At 38.2% G+C, this 21,132-nt stretch overlaps 1 protein-coding gene across 2 annotated transcripts; it reads right to left on the reverse strand.

The window, feature by feature from the left end:
* Window positions 1-679: 679 nt before the first annotated feature.
* dna2 (DNA replication helicase/nuclease 2) lies at window positions 680-20,367 on the reverse strand. 2 transcript variants are annotated; one of them, XM_028443053.1, is made up of 25 exons: window positions 20,030-20,367; window positions 18,485-18,547; window positions 16,644-17,466; window positions 15,502-15,607; window positions 14,359-14,508; window positions 13,972-14,155; window positions 13,632-13,780; window positions 13,358-13,480; window positions 13,008-13,242; window positions 12,807-12,921; window positions 11,802-11,958; window positions 11,513-11,704; window positions 8,854-9,096; window positions 8,654-8,767; window positions 8,462-8,571; window positions 5,985-6,094; window positions 5,760-5,888; window positions 5,531-5,620; window positions 5,219-5,412; window positions 5,047-5,136; window positions 3,618-3,831; window positions 3,409-3,498; window positions 3,128-3,313; window positions 1,344-1,490; window positions 680-1,158 (listed from the first exon to the last, which is right to left on the reverse strand). In XM_028443053.1, the coding sequence occupies exons 1-25, from the start codon at window positions 20,057-20,059 to the stop codon at window positions 1,105-1,107; spliced, it is 4,098 nt and encodes a 1,365-aa protein (XP_028298854.1). In that variant the 5' UTR covers window positions 20,060-20,367; the 3' UTR covers window positions 680-1,104. The 2 variants fall into 2 exon arrangements, with proteins under 2 accessions (XP_028298854.1, XP_028298853.1); XM_028443052.1 differs by having other exon boundaries at window positions 680-1,490.
* Window positions 20,368-21,132: the final 765 nt, after the last annotated feature.

Consider the following 21,132-nt stretch of genomic DNA (forward strand, 5'->3'; position numbering starts at 1 on the left):
CATACAGTAGACATCACATGTATAAACTTAAAAATGAACAGACCAAATTAATTTATTTTGTACAAAGGCATCTGTATAAAATAATTATTAAAAAAAAAATCTCAGGCTCTAAATATAGCTACATTTATGAACTCTAAAACAGAGAAAATAACCTTCATTCAATGCTAATTGAGCACCATGCATTACGTTTAATCTGATTGGTCGGTTATGATGTGATGGATTTGATTGTTGTCTGGTCATTTAATTTTTTTTGTCGTTTCACAATGTTTTAAAACAAAAAAAAAACAATTTACTCAGTGTCAGTAGGCTGTAGAAATGTAACAAATGACTTCTTTTAAAATGTATTTAAGTAGAAGTAAAATGACTGATTTAGAAATATACTCAGAAAAGTACAAGTACCTATAAAAGCAACTCACAGTAACTTGAGTACTTGTCATCCATTATTTTCACCTCTGGTTTCAATCTTATAAAGAATTTCATCACATGACTGAAAGATCAGAAAAACACTAAGCAGATCATTTAAATGTATTTATTTATTGGAGTCAATGTCAATGTAAACAGCTGACGAGTAAAAAAAAATTAAGAAATATTGAAGCCCGACTGACACGTATTAAAGCGTTAACAAGCTACAGTAGTTACAAGTCAAAAGTCACAGCTAGAGCTTACAAAAAAAATATAACAACACTTTAATAGTCTCTCCAGTGTTCAAAGAGGAAACAAGTGATAATCAGATAACTGGTCCTATTTAGAAGTTTAATGTCACAATGTGTCAGTTTCACAAATATTAGCTGATATTAATCACTTCAGTGAGAGCTTATTTAGTTTCACAGCAAAGACATACAAAGCCTTTAAGACTGACCTGATTCCCAGGTCAGAAAAATAAAATTATGAATATTAGATGTGATTGGTTGCAGAGGTAGTTCACACTAAGTGAATCCTAAATTAAAACGTTTCCTTTAAACACAAAGCTGTCTCCATTCTATGTCATCTTTTACAAAGGCTCCCCCTGGTGGATCCATTATCCAGCGTTTGTTCCTCAGCCGTGTGCAGGTGGACTGTGTCCACATGCTTGTAGATGGAGGAGCTCAAACACCATCATGGCTGTCACAGGTGCATGCTGGGTAATGCCTTGTGTGCAGCAGGTGGGAGCTGAATAATGTGAAGAAATAGTTTAGGAACAAAAGGATAAAGGGTAAAGTTTTTTTTCATGTTACACAAAGCAAACCAGTGTGTGTCATGTGACTGATGAAAATACATACATTCATTAGTAGAATAAAACACCATAAGGCTAATTTAAAACATGAATTAGTGTGGTGGAAGCACAGTGGTAATCTGAAGGATATCATGTTCTCCTGCTGGAGGTGGTTGAGGAGTTTCTCCACTGGTGCGTAGCGTTGTAGCGTGGAGGCAGAGCCCACCATCAGCAGCTTGTGTTTGGCTCTGGTGACGGCCACGTTCAGCCGGCGCCAGTCCTTCAGCAGCTCACCTAACTGGGACAAAAAAAGCAAGACTTAAAGTGAGCGTTCTCTGGCCTTGTTCACAGGTTTAACCCTTCATACAAAGAGCGTCATTAAGATTGTAATTGGGTAAATAACAATTACAATTAAAGCTGCAAGCAGCTTAAACGGGCCCTCGTAACCTCACGCATGTCGGGACGTGGCGCACGTTGAGGTGTGTTGCATGTCAGGGTGTGGCAGAAATGTTAAAGTGAGGAGACGTAGCTGACCATTTTAAAGGATTATATCACAAACTTAATATAATGTCTATGATTTCCTTTTACCAATAGGTGGCGCTGTGACTATGAATGACGGTTGGGTTAAACCATAACTCATTTTTTTGGCATACAAATGAAAGCTGCTATAATTAATTAGCATCTACTTAGCTCTACAAACTCTAAATAACTTCCATTAGCGTAGCACATCATCCAAGTGAACATGCTGCTAAGAGAAATATTTCAATCTATGAAGATTCAACTTTATTGTCAAGATTGTTTTATAACACAACCAAATAAAAATGTATGTTTAAAATAAAAAATATAAATGTGTGACGTACTATAACAGTGCAGTGTTGGATGCAAGACGTATCTCTCTAAAAAAGCAAGGAACTAAAAAAAATGTGGATTTTTTTTTTCCTGAGATAAGGATCTATCATAAGACCCTAAAAACTAGTTCAAATATGACGAGCACACACTTAAACTGGAGTGAAAATGCAGTAAGACATGAAAAATAACAAAAATGTGAAAAACACCTCCTTGAAAATGGTCAGCTACGTCTCAACACTTTAAAATTTCTGCCACATCCCGACATGCAACACACCTCAACGTGCGCCACGTCCCGACATGCATGTGGTTGTGAGGGCCCGTTCATTGCTGCTTGCAGCTTTAATTGTAATTGTCATTGCAATTAAAAAAAAAAAAAAAAAAACGGGCAGTGCCAAAGCAAAAAAAAAAGTAAAAACTTTTTTCTGAGATAAAGCTATCATAAGACCCTAAAATTATTTTATGGGGTTATTTATTTCACGCTCAGTAATTGTGATTAATTGTAATTGAAATTTAGCAATTGAGAACATAATTGTAAATGACTTTCAGGGGATAATTGTAATTTTAAATGGAAAAAATTCCGGTTACCATATACATAAATGAGTGGTAATTAAACATGGATAATTGAAGACATAATTGTAATTGAAAAATGCAATTGACCCAACTCTGCCATTGAAATCAAATGTGTAAAGTCTCTCAGATCTATGGACACAGGTCAGATAGTGGAGCCCAGAGCTCACAGTAAACATGGTGATGCTGTGTTTAGTTGTTATGCTGCAAAGATGTGGAACAAACTGCCAGCAGAGCTGAAGTCAGCATCTAATGTGAACATTTTTAAATCTCTTTTTCTCTACTGTGTATGATTGAGAGAGAGATTTTTGGTCATGTTGTTGATGTAACGTGTTTGTTGATGATTTTAATTGATTTCACTGATTATTTAAAATGTTCTTATTGATTTTAAGCTGTTGAATGTTTTCTGTTGCACTTTTTGATCATGTAAAGCACATTGAGTTTCCTTGTGTATGAAATGCGCTATACAAATACATTTGCCATGCCTTGCCTAAGGAAAGAAAGAAGAGAATGCCTTACATGTCCCGTCTCTGCAGTGCTTCTGACAAAAGAGAAAACAATCACACTCTTGTCTCGTCCTTGGTATTTGTCCACTGTGTTCACCTCCACACCAGTGAAAACAGACGCTTGCAGCAGAGCAGAGAGGCACTTCAGCTGCTGTCTGTATGGGGCAATAACGCCAATATCACTGGGTTTACAGCCGGCCTGGAAACACACACACAAACAGGGATTAAATAAAGGCAAACGCTCACTGACAATGCAACCCAACCTATGGATAACAACCAGGTGTAGTGCACCACCTTTATCAGAAGTGAGAGCAGTGTTTGTATGAGAGCAGCTTCAGTGTAATTGCTTATTCCTCCCTGTTCCACTGACTCCAGAGCAGGAACCTGAAGGGAAAGCAAAGCAAAACGAGATGAGGACACAACCAGATGAACTGCTCACATGTCAGAGCAAGTGATAGTCCATTTTCTATTTCAGTACATAAAGAAACATGCAGACTTTAAACCTTTGAGCAGTCTAGGAAGCAAACAGGGTTGCTTGGCAGCAGTGCGGTCTGCATCCAGGACATGTCGCTTTGAAGGTGAGTCTGAGAGAAGGAACTGAGCTCAGTTTGGACAGAGGACAGGGAGGGCAGTGTGAGCAGGGCTGTGGCTGTCCGCTCTGATCCACACTCCAGCCGGCCGTCATACATGAGCACATTGCTGAGAGACATGATCTGTCTGAAAAAACACAGATTTTCATTTTACTCCTGAGTGACAAATGTACGGTGGCCCCGAAGTGCAAAGCTCGAATACTAACAAGAGAACACAAAAAAAAAAAAACAGAAACGTAAAAAAGAAAACATACACCAAAAAAAAAAAACCCAGGAGAGATAGGTACGCAATATATCGCAATATTTTTGCCCACGGCAACAATATTACCACGATACAGCGATTCTGCAATAACCGATATATCACAGGACATTTCATTTATGATACATTACGATATTTTAACTTATACTTACCACCATGTGTAAAGTTCAACTTAAACCTGCACTGCAGACTGCACATACATTTCAGTGCTAAAACTAATATTAATTTGTTGAAAACCTGAGGACATTTAACTTGTGTTTAGTACTTAACTTGTGTAAAAAGGATAATAAATAAATAGATATTCAGCGTGTATCAATAACGTACCGCAAGACGAAATATTGCGATATATCATATCAATATTTTGGCACACCCCTAGTTTTGAGTGTTTCTTTTTTGTGTGTAGGGATGGGCCATTTGGACCAAAACTCATATGTCAATATTTTTTCTCAAAATAGCTATATATATATTTTTTAACTCAATAAAGTCTTCCCAAGAAGTGAATTCTGGGTTAAATGAGCTGATGACAAATGCCACAAAGGCACATTTATTAACAATATGTGTCACTTTTGGCTTTGACAGCACGTGTGAGTGAGTTCTGTAGTGTTGCTTGTTTAGGGGCAGGTCTGGGTTAGGATACATTCAGAAATCCATCAAACTGTGCTTTTCATGCTGTTCTGAGAAGTAGTGGAAGCAGCGACTCCTAAAACAAGCATTTTAATACCAAATATGCTATAAAATATATATGTATTATAAGATTTGTATTGTGTGATTGTATAAATAAAGACAAGTTTAAAAATATAGATATATCTCAATATATTTTGAATCTCGATGTATTGCTCTGCGCTATTTGTGTGGGTTTTCTTTTTTGCATTCGTCACTCTGAGTCATGAGCTGTGAAGGGTTTGCATGTTCTCTTTATTCTTTTGCTAACTTGAATGAAGAAGAGATGGTTTGTGTGTCTCTGGGTATCAGTGCTGAGTGGGACCAGTCACATGTCAGAAGTGGGATATACCAGTACTCCTGCAAACCCTGACCTCAGCAGATTATGAGTATATAACATGAAATAAGTGTAAGTTCACAGACCTGTTCATCCTGTACTGCACATTGAGCTGTACCACTGCGTCTCCATGGCACTCCAGCCGCTTGAACAAACTTTCATCCATTCCACGTGACCTGAAGATAATAAAATTAGAGCAGTTTAGGAACAGTTTAAATAACCATAGCACTGGCGGCGGCGCTGACACAGGAAACTGACCTGGCCTCCTGGTTTTGCACAATGGGTGGAAGTTGCTGATGGTCTCCGACCAAAACGAACTTCTTGGCGTAGAACAAAGGTCCCAGACAGATAGGCTGACTGATCTGGGACGCCTCGTCCACGATGCAGAAGTCAAACTGTCGGTGACTGAAGATGGGATGTTTAATGCCCATGCACGTGGTTGCTACCACAAGCTGTGAGAAGAAAAACATCTATTCTCAAACCATTGCAAGTTCAACCAGTAAAAAGGAAATGAGAACGTGTGCTCAGGTCACATTGATTTCCTTCATTATTCACAAAGTCTCAGGTCACCTCTTTGTTGTAAAGCTGCTCCAGCTCTGAAAGAGTGTGAACTCTTTTTCTCACACTTTCCTCAGTGTAGGGACGGATATCAGGATGAACCTGGACAAAGTGACATTTCACAATGGAATGAAATGTTTTCTTTCTGATGCTCTCCCAACATTTATTCGATATTATGTCATAGAATTTAAACATCCTTAATTTAGCCTTTCAAAGACTAATTAAACATGTCAAGGCTAACCTTTTGTCCCTGTCCCAGGCGCAAAAATCCAACTTGGAAACGTTTGAGCTTCAGTAGGATGTTGTCAACAGCAGAGTGAGTGTAGCTTGTTAGCAAGACACTAAACCCACATGCATGCAGGATACGAACCTATGACATATGGTAAGGAGGAGATAGACTACGTTAAATTAGATAACAGCGTTCCATACATTTTGACAGTCTTCAATTCAACAAAGAACAAGTTACCACGGTGCAGATGGTTGTGGTTTTTCCTGTGCCAGGCATGCCAACGATCAGTGTGTAGTCTTTGGACAACAGAACCTTCTTCATGGCCTGCCTCTGTGGTTTGTTCAGGCCTACACGATCCCACAACACAAGTAGAGTAACAATAATACCCAAACACTCCAGACGACATCTTCACATCAATCAAAATCAAATTGTTTAATTGTTAGAAAAAGTCAATATAAGCCCAACAGATGCTTTCCATTAGGTAGGTCACACTCACTGATAGCAGACAGGGTTTGGGGCAAATGTATTTATAATCGTGAAATTGATAATTAACTACAATTTATGGCATAATTGTAATTTTAAAAAAAATCTATTGCTGTCGTAGTCATAATTAAATTGTAATTGAGTTTAGACAATTGATTTTGTAATTGTCACAAAAAATTCTATAAAAACTAATTGTGATTTATAATTTAACACAAAAATGGCGAACCGTGTTACAGTTCTATGTACAGTTCTACACATATGTATTTAACAATTATTAATGTTATGTTTCAAATCAAGCTTTTCCACATTTTACCATTAAAAAAAATTGAAATGGAGGGATATAATGACAAAACAAACTCAGATGTCCACGCCAAAAACATTAAAACCTATATTTTCATTGATTAGGACAAGGTAACCAATAGATGAGATAAATCAGATGATAGATATTAGTTTTTAATGTATTTTACAGCTGATTTAGGACCCCTTATCGCAAGAGATGTTAACAGTAAGCTAACACAAGAGGAAGGATAACTTTGAATAGGTTCTTTATTTTAGGCTCAGCAATTGTGGTTAATTGTAATTGAACTTTAGTAATTGAGAACGTAATTGTAATTGACTTGCTCAAGGTGTGTTCACACCAAACGCGACCGCAGGGCTGCAGTTGCTTCCGTCGCCCCTGATGTGAGCTTTTTGTCACTCCATCACTTCATCGCTCCAGTGACGTATGTGATGAGTGGGTGACGGGGTAAAGAGAAAGAGAGAGAGGGGGTTGATCACCTATTTTCCTTCTTGCTCGGTTTTTACGGTTTAAATGATCAACTTACTGAGATATTAAAGGAGAGTTCACTCAGAATGTGTTATGATCAGTAGTTATTGTAGTTTTCAAGAAGTACACCGCTTTATTTTGCCCCAATAAATTAAAGAAGTTGTACAGTATGGAATCAGAACAGTATCATAATGAACTCTTGCAGGGTTTTTCACGAATGCACATGCTTTGTTTCACAGTTGAATTTCAGATTCACAAATGCACACGATCTGTTTCGCAAATATATATTTTATGCAAACTTGTAATATAAATTCTGAAATGCACACGCTCTACTTCACAAATATTATGTTGAGGCACACTTGTAATATAAATCCACAGATGATGCAAATTGTTGAATGTGCATTTACAAACTGTTTCTGTGCTGTGAAACCTCTGTGTATTTGTGAGAGAAATCTCTGTGGTGAATTTTGAGACTGCCCTGAAGTCGCGGGTCAATGAACGTCACCATTGGCTGATAAAAGTGATTGACAGATTCATCAGGTGTGTTTGCTTTCAGCCAATCATATGGCTTCTTACATTTTCTCCACACTTTTAAACCAATTGCAGAGCTACTGATGTGTGTGCGCATACGCAGTGTACAAACAAGAGTGTGGAGAAAATGTAAGAAGCCATATGATTGGCTGAAAGCAAACACCTGATTGACTGATGAATCTGTCATTGACCCGCTACACACAGAGGTTTCACAGTACAGAAACAGTTTGTAAATGCATATTCAGCAATTTGCATCATCTGTGGATTTATATTACAAGTGTGCCTCAACATAATATTTGTGAAGTAGAGCGTGTGCATTTCAGAATTTATATTACGAGTTTGCATAAAATACATATTTGCGAAACAGAACGCGTGCATTTGTGAATCTGAAATACAACTGTGAAACAAAGCATGTGCATTCGTGAAAAACCCTGCAAGAGTTCATTCATTATGATACTGTTCTGATTCCATGGTACAGCCTCTGCTGCAGCTGTCTGCACTGAAGTGGGAGGGAGCAGGGCAGGGCTGCAGCCTCCGCTTTACAGACAGTGAAGGACGAGGGATTTGTCGCTCAAAAAGTTCCGATTTTTCAACTTTGAGCGACAAGGTCCTGCTCAACCTCGTCGCTCAAATTACAAAACTCATGTCACTTGGGGGGAGATAACTTGAGATTGCGTCATATACATTGAACTGAATGTAATCGAGTCGCTTCAGTCACTTCAGACACGTTCGGTGTGAAAAAACCTTTTGAATACAAAAAAATTGTAAATTAATTGTAATTGGAAAATATGCTGGTCACTATAACAGTAATTTAATTGTAATTGAACATGGGAAATTGAAAACGTAATTGTAACCAAAAAATGTCATTGAGCCCAACCCTGATATCAGAGGATTCAAACCCATCAAGCCTGTTTAAAGATCAGTACTGGTTCACCTTTAAGGATTTCTGCCACAGTATCTTTAGCTTCTCTGGGCAGAACTGAACTGAGGTTGGTGATGAACTCTGGAGGGCAAAGGTCGACCACCAGCTCCCTCAGATGATCACTAAACAAATGGAAACAAGTTCATGCAAGGAGCACAAAATAACATTTTTAATAAAAATCCCTCAAAATGTTCCATTGTCTACCTGTTCTGACAGTTTTCCATCAGTCTGGAAATATTGTTTAAGTGTGTGCTGAGGCCCACAACACCTTCGTCACCGTCCAGCCTGAACAACACACCACTGAACTTTGACAGGTCCCTGAAAACAACAAACAGAAGCAACAAAACTCAGTCACATGAAATGAGCAGTCTGAAAATACCAAAGCACAGTGAACCAGTCCTCACCTGTCCAGAGTGCAGCTGACTGACATTTTACAGACCTCATACAGATACCCTGTTGCCAAGCCAACAAGCCGACCCTCCTGGTCACTGACAACAACGCGATCGCCCCGAGTCAATCCGATGTCGGACAGACCCTTCGTTGATTCAGTCTCACGTCGTACGAACCGATGGAGGAACGAGCGATCTGTCTGCACGTCTACTGAGCCGCTGAGCTGCAGGTTCCCCACACAGCTGCCATTCTTCTCACTGGAACCAGTGAAACATAGTCAGGGAAACACTGGGAGGGCAGCACATGCTGATTGTACCATATCTGACTCTTATTGTACTGAAGTGTGGGGCAGTGCCTGTAAATCACACAAATTAAATTTTCCTTTTACAGAAACGAGCGCTGAGAATTATTAGTGGAAGTGGATACAAGGAACATACAAACATGGGCATACAGGTGGGCTGGTCCAGTACGCTACGCTGTTTTTGATGAGCTAGTGGAGGCTGACATGGTAACAGCGACAACTTGAATTTTCACCACAGCTCTGTACAGCACTTTGTGATTTTATCTGCAAAAAGCGCTTTATAAATAAATGACTTACTAACTTAACAGGTGGCCAAAAATGGGCAAATAAAGAGGAACCAGGTGGTATGTAATGGCAAAAGGTAGCTTTAAAGAGCAAAATGTTGCAAACGATAGTGAAAAAGGGCAAACATTTGGAACAAAAAAAGGCACAATGTAGAGGAAAAAAGAAACAAGTGGTATTTATTGGGCAAAAGTGAGCTTATTTAGATGAAAAGTGTCCCAAAAAATTTAAAGAGGACAAAAATTGGATAAAAGTGTGAAAAAGAACTTGTAAAAATTGACAAAAAATAGGAAAAAGGGATATTTATTAGCAAACGGTAGCTAAAGTCTGAAAAAAGTGTCAGAACTTTTTGAAAAGGGGCAAAAACGGGACAAAGGAAGTTGTAAAATGGTAGAAGGAAATAGGGGTTCCCCGTTTTAAGGTTTTCTGGGGGAATAATACTGAAAATTAACACATGAAGAACCACATGTTGAGAATCAGTGACTTAATAACAGCTTCTACAAGTGGTGTGCCAAAATATCGATACAACGAGATATTGCAAGGTTTCGTCTCGCGATACGTTATCGATTCACTGGCTCCAAATATCAATTTTTTATTATTATTTTTTTTAATTGCAACATACAAGACATGACGAAAACAATATATATATATATATATATATATATATCTCTCAAGATACACATGATACACAGAGATAATTCAGTACATACACAGTGCAATGAGACAATAGGTGAGGAGTGGATATTTACAAGTTTACAGTGTGTGTGTGTGTGTGTGTGTGTGTGTGTGTGTGACCTCCTCCTCCTCTCTCTCCTCTGCTCGTTAAGAAGAGCCACTGTGCAGTATACACTGTGTTTTACTGGGCTGTCATTCATGTGAAATTGATTGACAATGTTTTGTAATTCCTGTGAAATGGATTCAGTGCAGTAGATAAATTCTGAATTTCTTCAGTGACACATACGGTATCGTAATGTATCGTGGAAGAAATTTTCTTACGGTATATCGGTTATAGCCGTATCGCCGCATAATATCGTTATCGTGGGGAAAAATGAATAAATAAATAAAATATTGCGATACATCGTATTGTGAGGTACCTGGAGATACCCACCCTAGCTTCTATATGGTGTAGCTGATAATGTCGTGGGCTGGTCTGGACACAAAATGCCAGGGCTGAATTTTTGTCCCAGTCCAGCCCTGCATACAAACCCAATATTTACACAGCAAAAAATATTAAAATTTCATAAACTGGTAGAATACAACATTTTAAAAACCATATACAAAGCTCATTTAAAAATCCTATCCACAATTCTGAGAAAAAATTATAATTAAGAAAAAGAAATTATAACTTGTGAGGAACGTGAGGAACAGAGACATTCCAAAACCCAAAATGAGAACAGTGACAAAACAACAGTGAATTTGAGTTCAGGGGGTCAGACTAAGGAACAATCTAAATGACGACATCAAATTATCAAGATTAATTAGTATGTGAAAAAGAATGTGAAATGTATTATGCTGAGGAAATATGAGACTGAAGTGTAACTGTATTGTGGTTTCAAATGAGATGTGACAATGATCGCATTGCTTTTGTTTAATGTAATTATTTCTTTATGGAGATGTTATAAGTTGTACTTCTTTCTGCTCTGTTTCATTCACATTTTCTTCTTTTTTCAATGTGGAGGAGAAATAAATGAGTTTTAATGTCTTTAAATAAACAAACAAACATAATTTAAGCGGTAGAAGACACTGCTTAAACGCACACAAAAAAAATCAATCCAGTAATACAGATATCACCCACACATACAAAAATGCTACAAATGTATCAGAATAAACTCTGTTTTCATGTTTTTTTTCTTCCAAAGTCTTTGAAACTCAACAAGAATCTGAGTTCAAATCCCAATTACAACAGAAAGAGCATCATGTGTAAAAACCAATGACCTGTTGTCTCAAAGGCTTCAAATAAAAACTAGGTTTAAAAAAGGAGCTCTTAGCCAAGGAACTGTAAGTAGGAAGTGTTGTAAAAGTGTGTGACTGTAAGTACACAATATTAACAACCTAAGCCCTTAACCTGCAGCCAGTAGTGTGTGACGTACCTCTCCGCTACCGTCTGAAGCCACACACGCCTTCGACTGTTCTTAGTCTCCATCGTCGCAGCTTCCAGGCAGCAAAGTAAAAGCCAATGGGAAAAATAACTGAAATGGGAAGGAGTCAGGTGACCGGTATCTTCCTGTAGAATTTCGCCAATCACATCTGGAGCGACATCTTCACAGCTGGGATCCAAAGCTCTACACATGATGAGAAGGCAGAGATCATAAAGAATAGAACTGCAAAGAAACACATTTGAATTGATAATCGTATGAATGGAGGTGTGAGCGTGCTTACCTCTCATACAGGGAGCAGTTTCTGATCTGTGGACAGTAGCGACAGGTCTGTCTGTCCGTCAGGATGTCAGGCAGTCTGCACAGGTGGCTCTGCTCAGCCTCTTTCTTCACACAATGGTGAATGTAATGGACCAACGTGTTCCTCAGCTTCAGCAGCTCTGTTAGAAGCAATGAGTGATCAAAAGAGACACTACAGTGTCATGGAAATAGCCCAATGTAGACCACGAGCAATTATACACCTGCTCTGAAAACAGACCTCATTACAGTATGTACAGTACAAACCTGTCTGCATCAAGCAGAGATTTAAAAAAACAATCAAACTTTGGAATTAGTAACACACACAAAAAACACGCAAATTAACTAAATGGGGTTTTCTGTGGTACTTTAGTGGCGACCCAAATAAATGCACTAAATAAATCCAAAATCACATAAAATGACAAAAAATGACAAAAAAAATGCACAACACGACTCTAAAAAAATACAAAACAACAAAAAAATACAAATTAACTCCCAAAACAAACCACAAAAACAAACAAAATGACAGGAAAATACGTAGAATTACTATAAATTCGCAAAATAACTCCAAAAACACACAAAAAGGCAACAAAAACCAACAAAACTACCCCATTAACATACAAAACGACAATACAAATCCACAAAATGACTCCAAAAAACATATATAAAAATGTATAAATTAACACAAAAATTAGGTAATGACTCCAACAACACTAAACAAGAACGAGATGGGGAAGAAATAAAAGACCACAAAACACACAAAGCCTTTGTTGTTTCCTACCCTATCCTTCTAAATGCTGACATGAATGTTCATAATGTGGCAATCACACAATCATGTTTTTGTGATAATAGTTCCCATTCTCTGGGTTAGTATTACCCTAGTGATGATGTGTTGTTGTAATAGAAACAAAAGATTGAGTTTAAATTCACATTCCAACATGGCTACTGGAATTTTATGACAGGATCTCTGGTTCCCATTCACACGTCCTACCTCTGCGGTCCATATGGCCGGCTGCTACAGGGTGCATGTTTCCAGTCTTGAGGTAAAGCAGGAAGCCGGCGTCAGTGTTGTATCTCTCCAGGCTCATCAGAGTGTACAAAATCACCTGCTCACAATCAACAGAACACGTGACACCTTCATCGGTACCAAACTGTACTTCCACCTGCTGTGTGCGTTTAACGGTCCACCAACCTGACTGCGGTGTTCTATCGAGTTGGACTCTTTTCCAGTTTTCAGCTCCAGGGGAACGCTCTTCTCCTCTCGTCTGCTCCGAGACCTCTGAATGCGAACCCGAGCGGTAACATCAATTTTCCCTTTCAGGCCAAATCTTGGGGACCAGACGTTCTCCTCGATGTCGGTCAGCTCTGTGACGGTAACCACTGCTGCTGGGTCCTGGCCCCTGCTGGGGGCTCCACTGCTGCTTGGGCTGCAGATAAAAAGAGCACTGATTAAAAGAGATGACATTAGCGCAACATTTATCCCTTGCTGAGTTTTTATTCATCCCTGTAAAGCTCATTAAATTAAAATAAATAAGTACAAACATTTTCAGGCTGATGGTTTTTGGTGTTGCAGAGCTGAGGTATTCTTTAGCCCAGAGCTCCAGCGATGGCAGATAATTATACAGCTCTAGTTTCATCTCCTCCTGACTCACACCTAAACTGTACCTGTGAAAATACAGACACGACATGAACACAGCAAACAGGCAGAGGGAACACTTTCAGAGACCTCCTATCAGTGTGCCTAGACCCAGGACCAGCATTATAACACGAGTCAGAGGACGGTGAGGATCCTGGAGAGTACAGCCCATACACTTACATGTCTCCCAGGTACTTTGGACTGTGCAGAGCCTCATCAGCAAAGGTGGTGAGATTCTCCAAGGAAAAATCATTCGCTGTCGCTGCTCTTTGAAAGACTTCATGGACCATGGTGCCGTTCAGCATTTGCCTGGATCCTCCATCAAAACTCTGCACCAACACAAAGCTGAACATCTGAGGATTCACTGTGAACAAGGTTTTTCTGCTTGCAAATGCTGACAACACTCACGATAGTGTGCTTTATAATAGATTTTTAACAAAACATTTACTCAATTAGAATTTAAGAGATGTATGCATTACACTAACACTAAAGTAGCTACAGTGAGTCTGAACACTTCTACCTTAAACATGTCACCCAGTACTGCACGTCTCATGCAGCGGATGGAGCTGGAGATGCTGGTACCAGAAACAAGGCTGTCCGGGTGTAAAATAAGAAAGCCCTGATCTCTGTCAACCAACCAGCTTCCACCGTTAGAGCTGCCCTCCAGATGAACCACGTCACCACGGCAAACGGGCGTCATCTCCCTGAAAACACACAAGCAGCAGCAATTCTATTTTTTAAAGCCAAGTACCTTACTGTCTAGCATTTCCCCCTGATGCTCATTTAAACTGGAATCTGGTCCATTTGGAGACCAAAGTCACCAAACTGGTGTTCCTCAAAACAATGCAGAAGCATTTTTCTTTGTGGCAAAGCAGAATATCACACACACACACACACACACACTTACCATCCACCTTTCATTAGACACGTCTCTGTTGGATGTAGAGACTTGAAGCAGGTGATAGTCAGTGTTTTGCTGCCAGGTCTGTCGTCAACATCCAGCACCCAATAACGGTTGTTTGGACCTCCTGAGAGGATCACATGGTCTGGTACTTTACTGTGAAGACACAGTATTATTAGGTAAAAATTAAATAAATCTGGATCCGATAACATTTTGTTAACACAAGATACTTCCTCTAGATCACTGTGTTGTCAGATCTTATTGATAATTTGATTTAATTTTTTTTTATTTCAAACATTAACACAACAGCAGCGTATATGCCACAATGAGAATATAATAGTACAACGACCAAAGCAAAAAGAATAAATGATTACAAAATCCTGTTCGTGAAGCCTGTATATGTTTGAAAAGGAGTCGGAGGAAATATAAACATATATAATCTAACGAGAGGTGTCCCGAACCGATATTGATATCAGTCCGATATCTGCCAGAAAGCGATATCGGATTTTATTGACCTGCATCTAAAATCACTGATAGAAGCGCTTTGATAAAATGTTCTATCCATAGGTGACTGTGGTTCACACTCCAACAAAGTAACCACTGTTGCTGACTATTGTTCTGTTTGAGTAACATCACTTGATCAAACCTTTTCTAACATTCCACACTACAAAATAAGTCATAAAAGTATGTATGATTTGTGCTGATATCGCATCGGATCAATATCGGTATCGGCCGATACGGAAGGCTTGTAATATGTGGTACTATACTTTATTTCTATACATTATTCTTCTTAGAATTTACACATATTTACACTATAAAAGGAGACATAATTTATTGATATACGTCTACATAATTATACAATTAATGCAATCCACTATTACTATACACTCATCTGTCCAAACATACATATACATAAGTATATACACACCTATTTATATTTTTTTTCCCTTTAACACTTACTGTATGCTTTGAGAAAATAGATTTTATGTATTGATATCTAAATTGAGAGTCTACACTTCAGCATTTGTAAATACTTCAACAGGTACGACATTTTTAAACCCTTAACTTCACTGAGTGAATCACAAATTAAATCATCATCAGTAGTCTGTGGTGCGTTTAATCATTCATTCGTGAAAATGTGACCCTCACCAGGGTTTTCTGGGAATCTTCTCTGGCTGGGGACCCTCATTAAGATCCCACTGATCAGTAAACCAGCTTTCATCCAACTGGTCCTCACACACGGTTTCTGAGTTCCCTGAGCAGAAAAACAACAAAGTTTTAAGTGTGACAGGCCACCATTGACAGCCAACAGCAAAAATCAATTGTAATAGCTGCTTGTCAACCCATAGAGGGCAATCACGTTGACATTTTTACTACAAAATATGCCAAATTAAAATATTTTAAGTAAAATGTCAAGAGTTGGACTAAGATCAATCAACAAGACTACTTACTACTAGTTACTAATAATAACTTAAATTAACACTATAACTACAAAGTAATACACAACGGTCACATCAGATGTTACTAACTTTTGCTGTAAGGTGAGCTATCAGTGTATAAACAGTTCTCTGCAGCGGAAGCCTTCTATGATCTAAGCCAGCATAGGCAACTGGCGGCCCGGGGGCCACATGCGGCCCTTGGTCAATTTTGTTCGACCCCCAAAACAAAATTGTAATTCATGTAGTTGGAAGTTACATGAAGCCCAACATAATACACAAAACGACAGCAAAATGCACAAAATGTTAACAAAAGTGCAAAAATTAACAACAAAAACACAAAAAGGTTAAAAACAATTAAAAAAAAAAAACACACAAAATGACAAAAAGACGCACTAAACAACCATGTCCAAAATCGGCTTTAGACATCGGGCGAAATTTTTTTTAAACATAGGTATCGGAATCGGCCGTTGAAAATCCCATATCAGTCGATCTCCAACAATAACACAAGAAAAATATAAGAAAAACACAAAAAGACAAGAAAAAATTGCCTTACTGACAAGAAAATACACAAAATGAAATCAAAAACACACAAAATGTCTAAAAACTCAAAAAAACCAGACAAACCCCATGGGTGTTTCCTGTATTAACGCTCAGATTGGTCATTCTTCTAAACGCTAACATGAATGTTGATAATGTGGCATTTGGATCAAACAATCACATTTTTGTGGCCCCTGCTGTGATGGATCTTGTCCATCTCTGATCTAAGTTCTTCTACATATGAGATAATATGACGCTGCAGCGTGCTGTAATCATGTATCTCTCATGGAAGGCAGACACCAGTACCACCACTACCTCCAGCTCTCTGCTCCTCTGATGATCCTCTGTCTTCCTCTTTAACCGTCACTGGTGTTGTAGCATTTTCCACTGGGTCAGTACCTCTGTGCAGTGCAGCTGGGACAGGTGCATCACTAACTTCATGCACACGTGCTGTAACATTGTCTTCATACAGATTAGCGTGTTGGATGCCCCTGGTTTTGATCTCAGGTGTTTTCTGATTGGTGATCACAGTGAATCCAGGGCTATCATCTACATCCTGATGGTTGTGGGATTCCTCCACAAACTGGTGACAGACTGACCTCTCTGGCATGATGGCGCTTCTGCTTTCATGACAGAGCTCTGCATTAGCCTGGCTTTGATGTTTGCTGGTATTATGCTCTGTACAGGTTCCAGCTCTGTCTACATTCAGGTTGTTCTCTGTTCTGATAAGCCCGTTGGGTGAAAATAAAGAGACGGCGTTCGATCTCTTTGTATTGCGTGACTCTTCAGGAGGGCTAAGGAGCCTTTTCAAGGACCCAATGAATCCCTTCTGCCTATTGGCTCTTTCCTCCTCCATCATGACTTTTAGATCTTTTTTGCGAGGACTGCGACGTACAGGAGACAGCTCCACCATGCTCTGTAGACCACCATCTGTACGGGGGGATTGGCGTAACCGGACTTGACTATTGGGAGTTTCAGGCACAAAGTGAAGGTCTGGTGAGGGCGGGCAAAGGTTTTCAGAGTCCAAATTGGTTCCCTTTTTCATCGGGGAGGTGGGTCTGAATGCAGAGCTTTTAGCATCTTTAATCTGAGGATCAAAGCCAGGGACCACGTTTTTGAAAGACGGCAGAGGCAGATCCTAAAAACAGAAAAAAAACCCTACAATTTATAATTGTATAAGACGTGGGGGAAGAGTGAATATTTTGAGCTGATTCACTTCTCATATTCTGACTTCTCTACTAGAATTGATACACGACCACTAAAATAAGACATGACAAATGATTCTACTTGATTAAAGACATTGTTTTTTAAACAAAATCCAAATGTGTGGAAACTATTTCACCATTTGCACTGTGTGTGTGTGTGTGTGTGTGTGTGTGTGTGTGTATATATATATATATATATATCCTTTAGTATCTATCCTTTAATTATCCTTCATCCTTTATATTTATCATTATTATTATTATTATTGTTGCTGACTTGTTTCTTTGTTTTTTGTTGTGCGCACTGAAGTCAAATTCCTTGTAATGTCTTAAAAACTTGGAAAATAAAACTATTTTGATTCTGATTTCAAGCTTATCTTTACAAGGCCTTTCTTAAAAAACAGAGACATGTCTTTTTTTGGACATATTTTTCTCATGAAAGGCTTTGCATTGATTGATGAGCATTATTTTACTCCAATTCTCTTTCAACACAAACATTGATGCCATTAGACCATGACTAGAGAAGAGTTTACAAAAGAATGGTTTAATGGGAAACTAATGATATTTGGAGAGATGCACAACTTCAATGAAAAAGATGCAATCAATAAGAGCATTGTATGTGCCGGACACATTGAAGGCTACAGTAGGAAATCATTCTGAATTTTTTTTTTTTTAAATGTATAACTAAATAAATCTAGGATTCTTTGGTTAAAAAAAATGACCGTATTCATGAAGTCACAGATCTCATAAAGACTGAGAACATTTGAGGTAATAAGTGCAATCAAGCCATTCCTTGGTGATGCTCTAGTATTTAGTTTCTTCTTTTATGTCATTTTATATGGAATGAATCATGTGTTTGACAATTCTACGTTCCCTGACTGAATATTTCAACATTTATGTTTTTTCTTCAAAATCCTTGAAGGAAAAAAGAGGAACATTATATTTCAGTTTTACCTTTGAGTTTTGGGAGAAGAATGATGAGATGTTCTTCTGTCCCACAGATATGCCTCTGGAAACCTGACAGAAAATTTCCAATCACAAATTGGACCAGCGTTAGTTTAAAAATGCCCAAATATCCACGTTAATGGAATCACGGGATCGAACAATGAAAACGGAATCTACTGTTGAACACGAAAATGAACAGAATCGAGTTTAAACGCCGTCAACGAGCGGAAAAGGAGATTTTTTTTTTTTTATATGGAAATGTCCTTCCCACTGATCCTGGACGCTTCAAACGCCACCTAAACACCATCTATCCTGGCAAAAAACTACACAAATCATCACTGACTCCTAAATCAGAGCAGACCAGTGCCCGCTTAACTATAACGTGTCTGCAAAGCTCCGTCCGTTTCTCATGTAGCGCTGCTGTGCTCCATAAAAACATGAGTCAGCTTTAATCCGTTTTACAGAGCGTTGAAACATCTCATCAGAGCTACAGAACATCTGTGGATAAGGTTGTTCTGTTGTTGTGGACGAGACCATCGATACCAGGGATTATAGAGTCTGAAACATCGTAGATTAATGATAACTTCTGATACTATCAAATATTCTAGCCTCGAGTGGTGAAAAAACACTTCTTACATGTGATGTGTCTTGCACATTTATTTTTGTTTAATCATTACGTTATGGAATGATGTCATCAGGATCATTTAAATTAGGTTAATTTAAATTAAGTTGATCAAAACTTAATCAATAAACCTGATCAGATTCAGTAAACCATTGATCATTAAAGGTAAATTAAGTGACAATAATGCTGCTCTCATACATCTTTATATGACATGAATAATTAAAATTAAGCAGTCAAAATAATCCATGTCAGTACAACTTATATCTACCTTTTAATTGTATTTTACTCATTATTTTAAAATACATTTTTATTTTTGACATACATTTTTGTTTAATTATGGGTTTTTTTTATTTATTCATATTTTATTTACTCACAGAAGTTAAACGCTAATATTTTCTGAAAAAAATTGATTAATATTTCTAAAAAAAAAAAACCTGAATTTGGAGAAGAAAAAAAAACGCTTATGCATTTAAATGAATGAAGAAAAAAAAAAACGCAATATCTGTCAGAAAAATCACAATTAGGTTTTTTGTCAAAATCGTGCAGCCCTACTACTGTTGCTGACTATTGTTCTCTGAGTAACATCACTTAATCAAACCTTTTCTAACATTCCACACTACAGGAGCACATTGCAGGGAGTACGCAGAAAAATGTAACAATACATTTAAGAATAATTGGTAAATGTTAATATCTCCTTTTTTTCACTATTTCACAATAAACAGGGCTATTAATATGCTCAGGTGTCATTTATTCAGCCCAATTTTTTTCAGTAAATTTATGTTGATCTTTTGACATGATTCAACTGTCAACTGTCAGTCTTCTACAGAGGCGTCTGCTGATCGTTTTGATGTGTCCAATGCTTGGACACAAACATAGATTGGGAACCATTGATCTAATATGTTGACGTCAGCACCAACAAACCGTTTACTCACCATGGGTTTCCTCACTTTGCTCCTGTTCATTGTGACTAAGCTTTATCTACAGACGGTCTGTAGATGTTCTTGCTGTGTTTGTCCCTAAAGTCACACCGTCTCTGGTCGGTTGGTCCCACAGTGTCTCTGTGTCGAAGCTTCGCCTGTAGAGGCTTCAGTTTCCCGGAGACAAACTGTTCTGTGTACCGGAGAATATCCGCTGCCGGTACCAAAGTCCATTCAGGAGAACCAGTCCGGTGCAACGCTGCTAACCATACAATTCACTGTTTTTATTATATATTTTATTAGAATAATTCAGAGCTACTGCGGCGCCAAAATTTCAGTTTCGCGGAACGGAAGTGACGTATCTCCATGTCAACCTTTTTTTTTTCTTTTTTTTTTTTTTTTTTCTTCTTCTTCTTTGTTTTTGAGGTTTTATGGCGGCTGGCAAACTATTATTTAACACATTACCGCCACCCACTGGATTGTAAGTGAACCAGGATTTAAGAGGACCAACTAACTTTAAAAATAAATAAATAAATATAAATAAAGTAGATAATAACCCCCCAGGCTCTACATTTTAACTTCCTCCCATGACAGATCCTTCATATTCAAGAATTTCTCTGCTCCTTTCACGGTTTTTATTCATTTGTCCATTTGTTGCTTGATTTCCATTGTGAGCTTTGTTACTGTTACTCTCTCTCTCTCTCTCTCTCTCTCTCTCTCTCTCTCTCTCTCTCTCTCTCTCTCTCTCTCTCTCTCTCTCTCTCTCTCCTGTCCCACTGGTGTGTGAATGTGAGAGTGACTGGGTGAATGAGACAATATAGTATATTGTTCGTACAATATAGTGATCAAAAATATATTTTCAACTGTGGCAGCTCTACACTTCCATAGTCACCTGACACATCTACATCAGAGACATCTTTTTCAACATGAAGAGTGAAAGGGAGAAAGAAAAATAAAACTTCAAACACCATCCGATGCTTTAAAGGCAGAACTGTGATTTAAACTAATTCCAGACTTTAAGTATTTTCCTCTCCAGGAAAGAGACTCATCGTGTGCCTCCATCTGACATGTTTAATCACTAATGTAATCGTCTTTCAAGGGAAATGTTTATAACTCTT

Source organism: Gouania willdenowi, chromosome 3 (genome assembly GCF_900634775.1).
Source record: "Gouania willdenowi chromosome 3, fGouWil2.1, whole genome shotgun sequence".
In the NCBI taxonomy this organism is placed as follows: Eukaryota; Metazoa; Chordata; class Actinopteri; order Blenniiformes; family Gobiesocidae; genus Gouania; species Gouania willdenowi.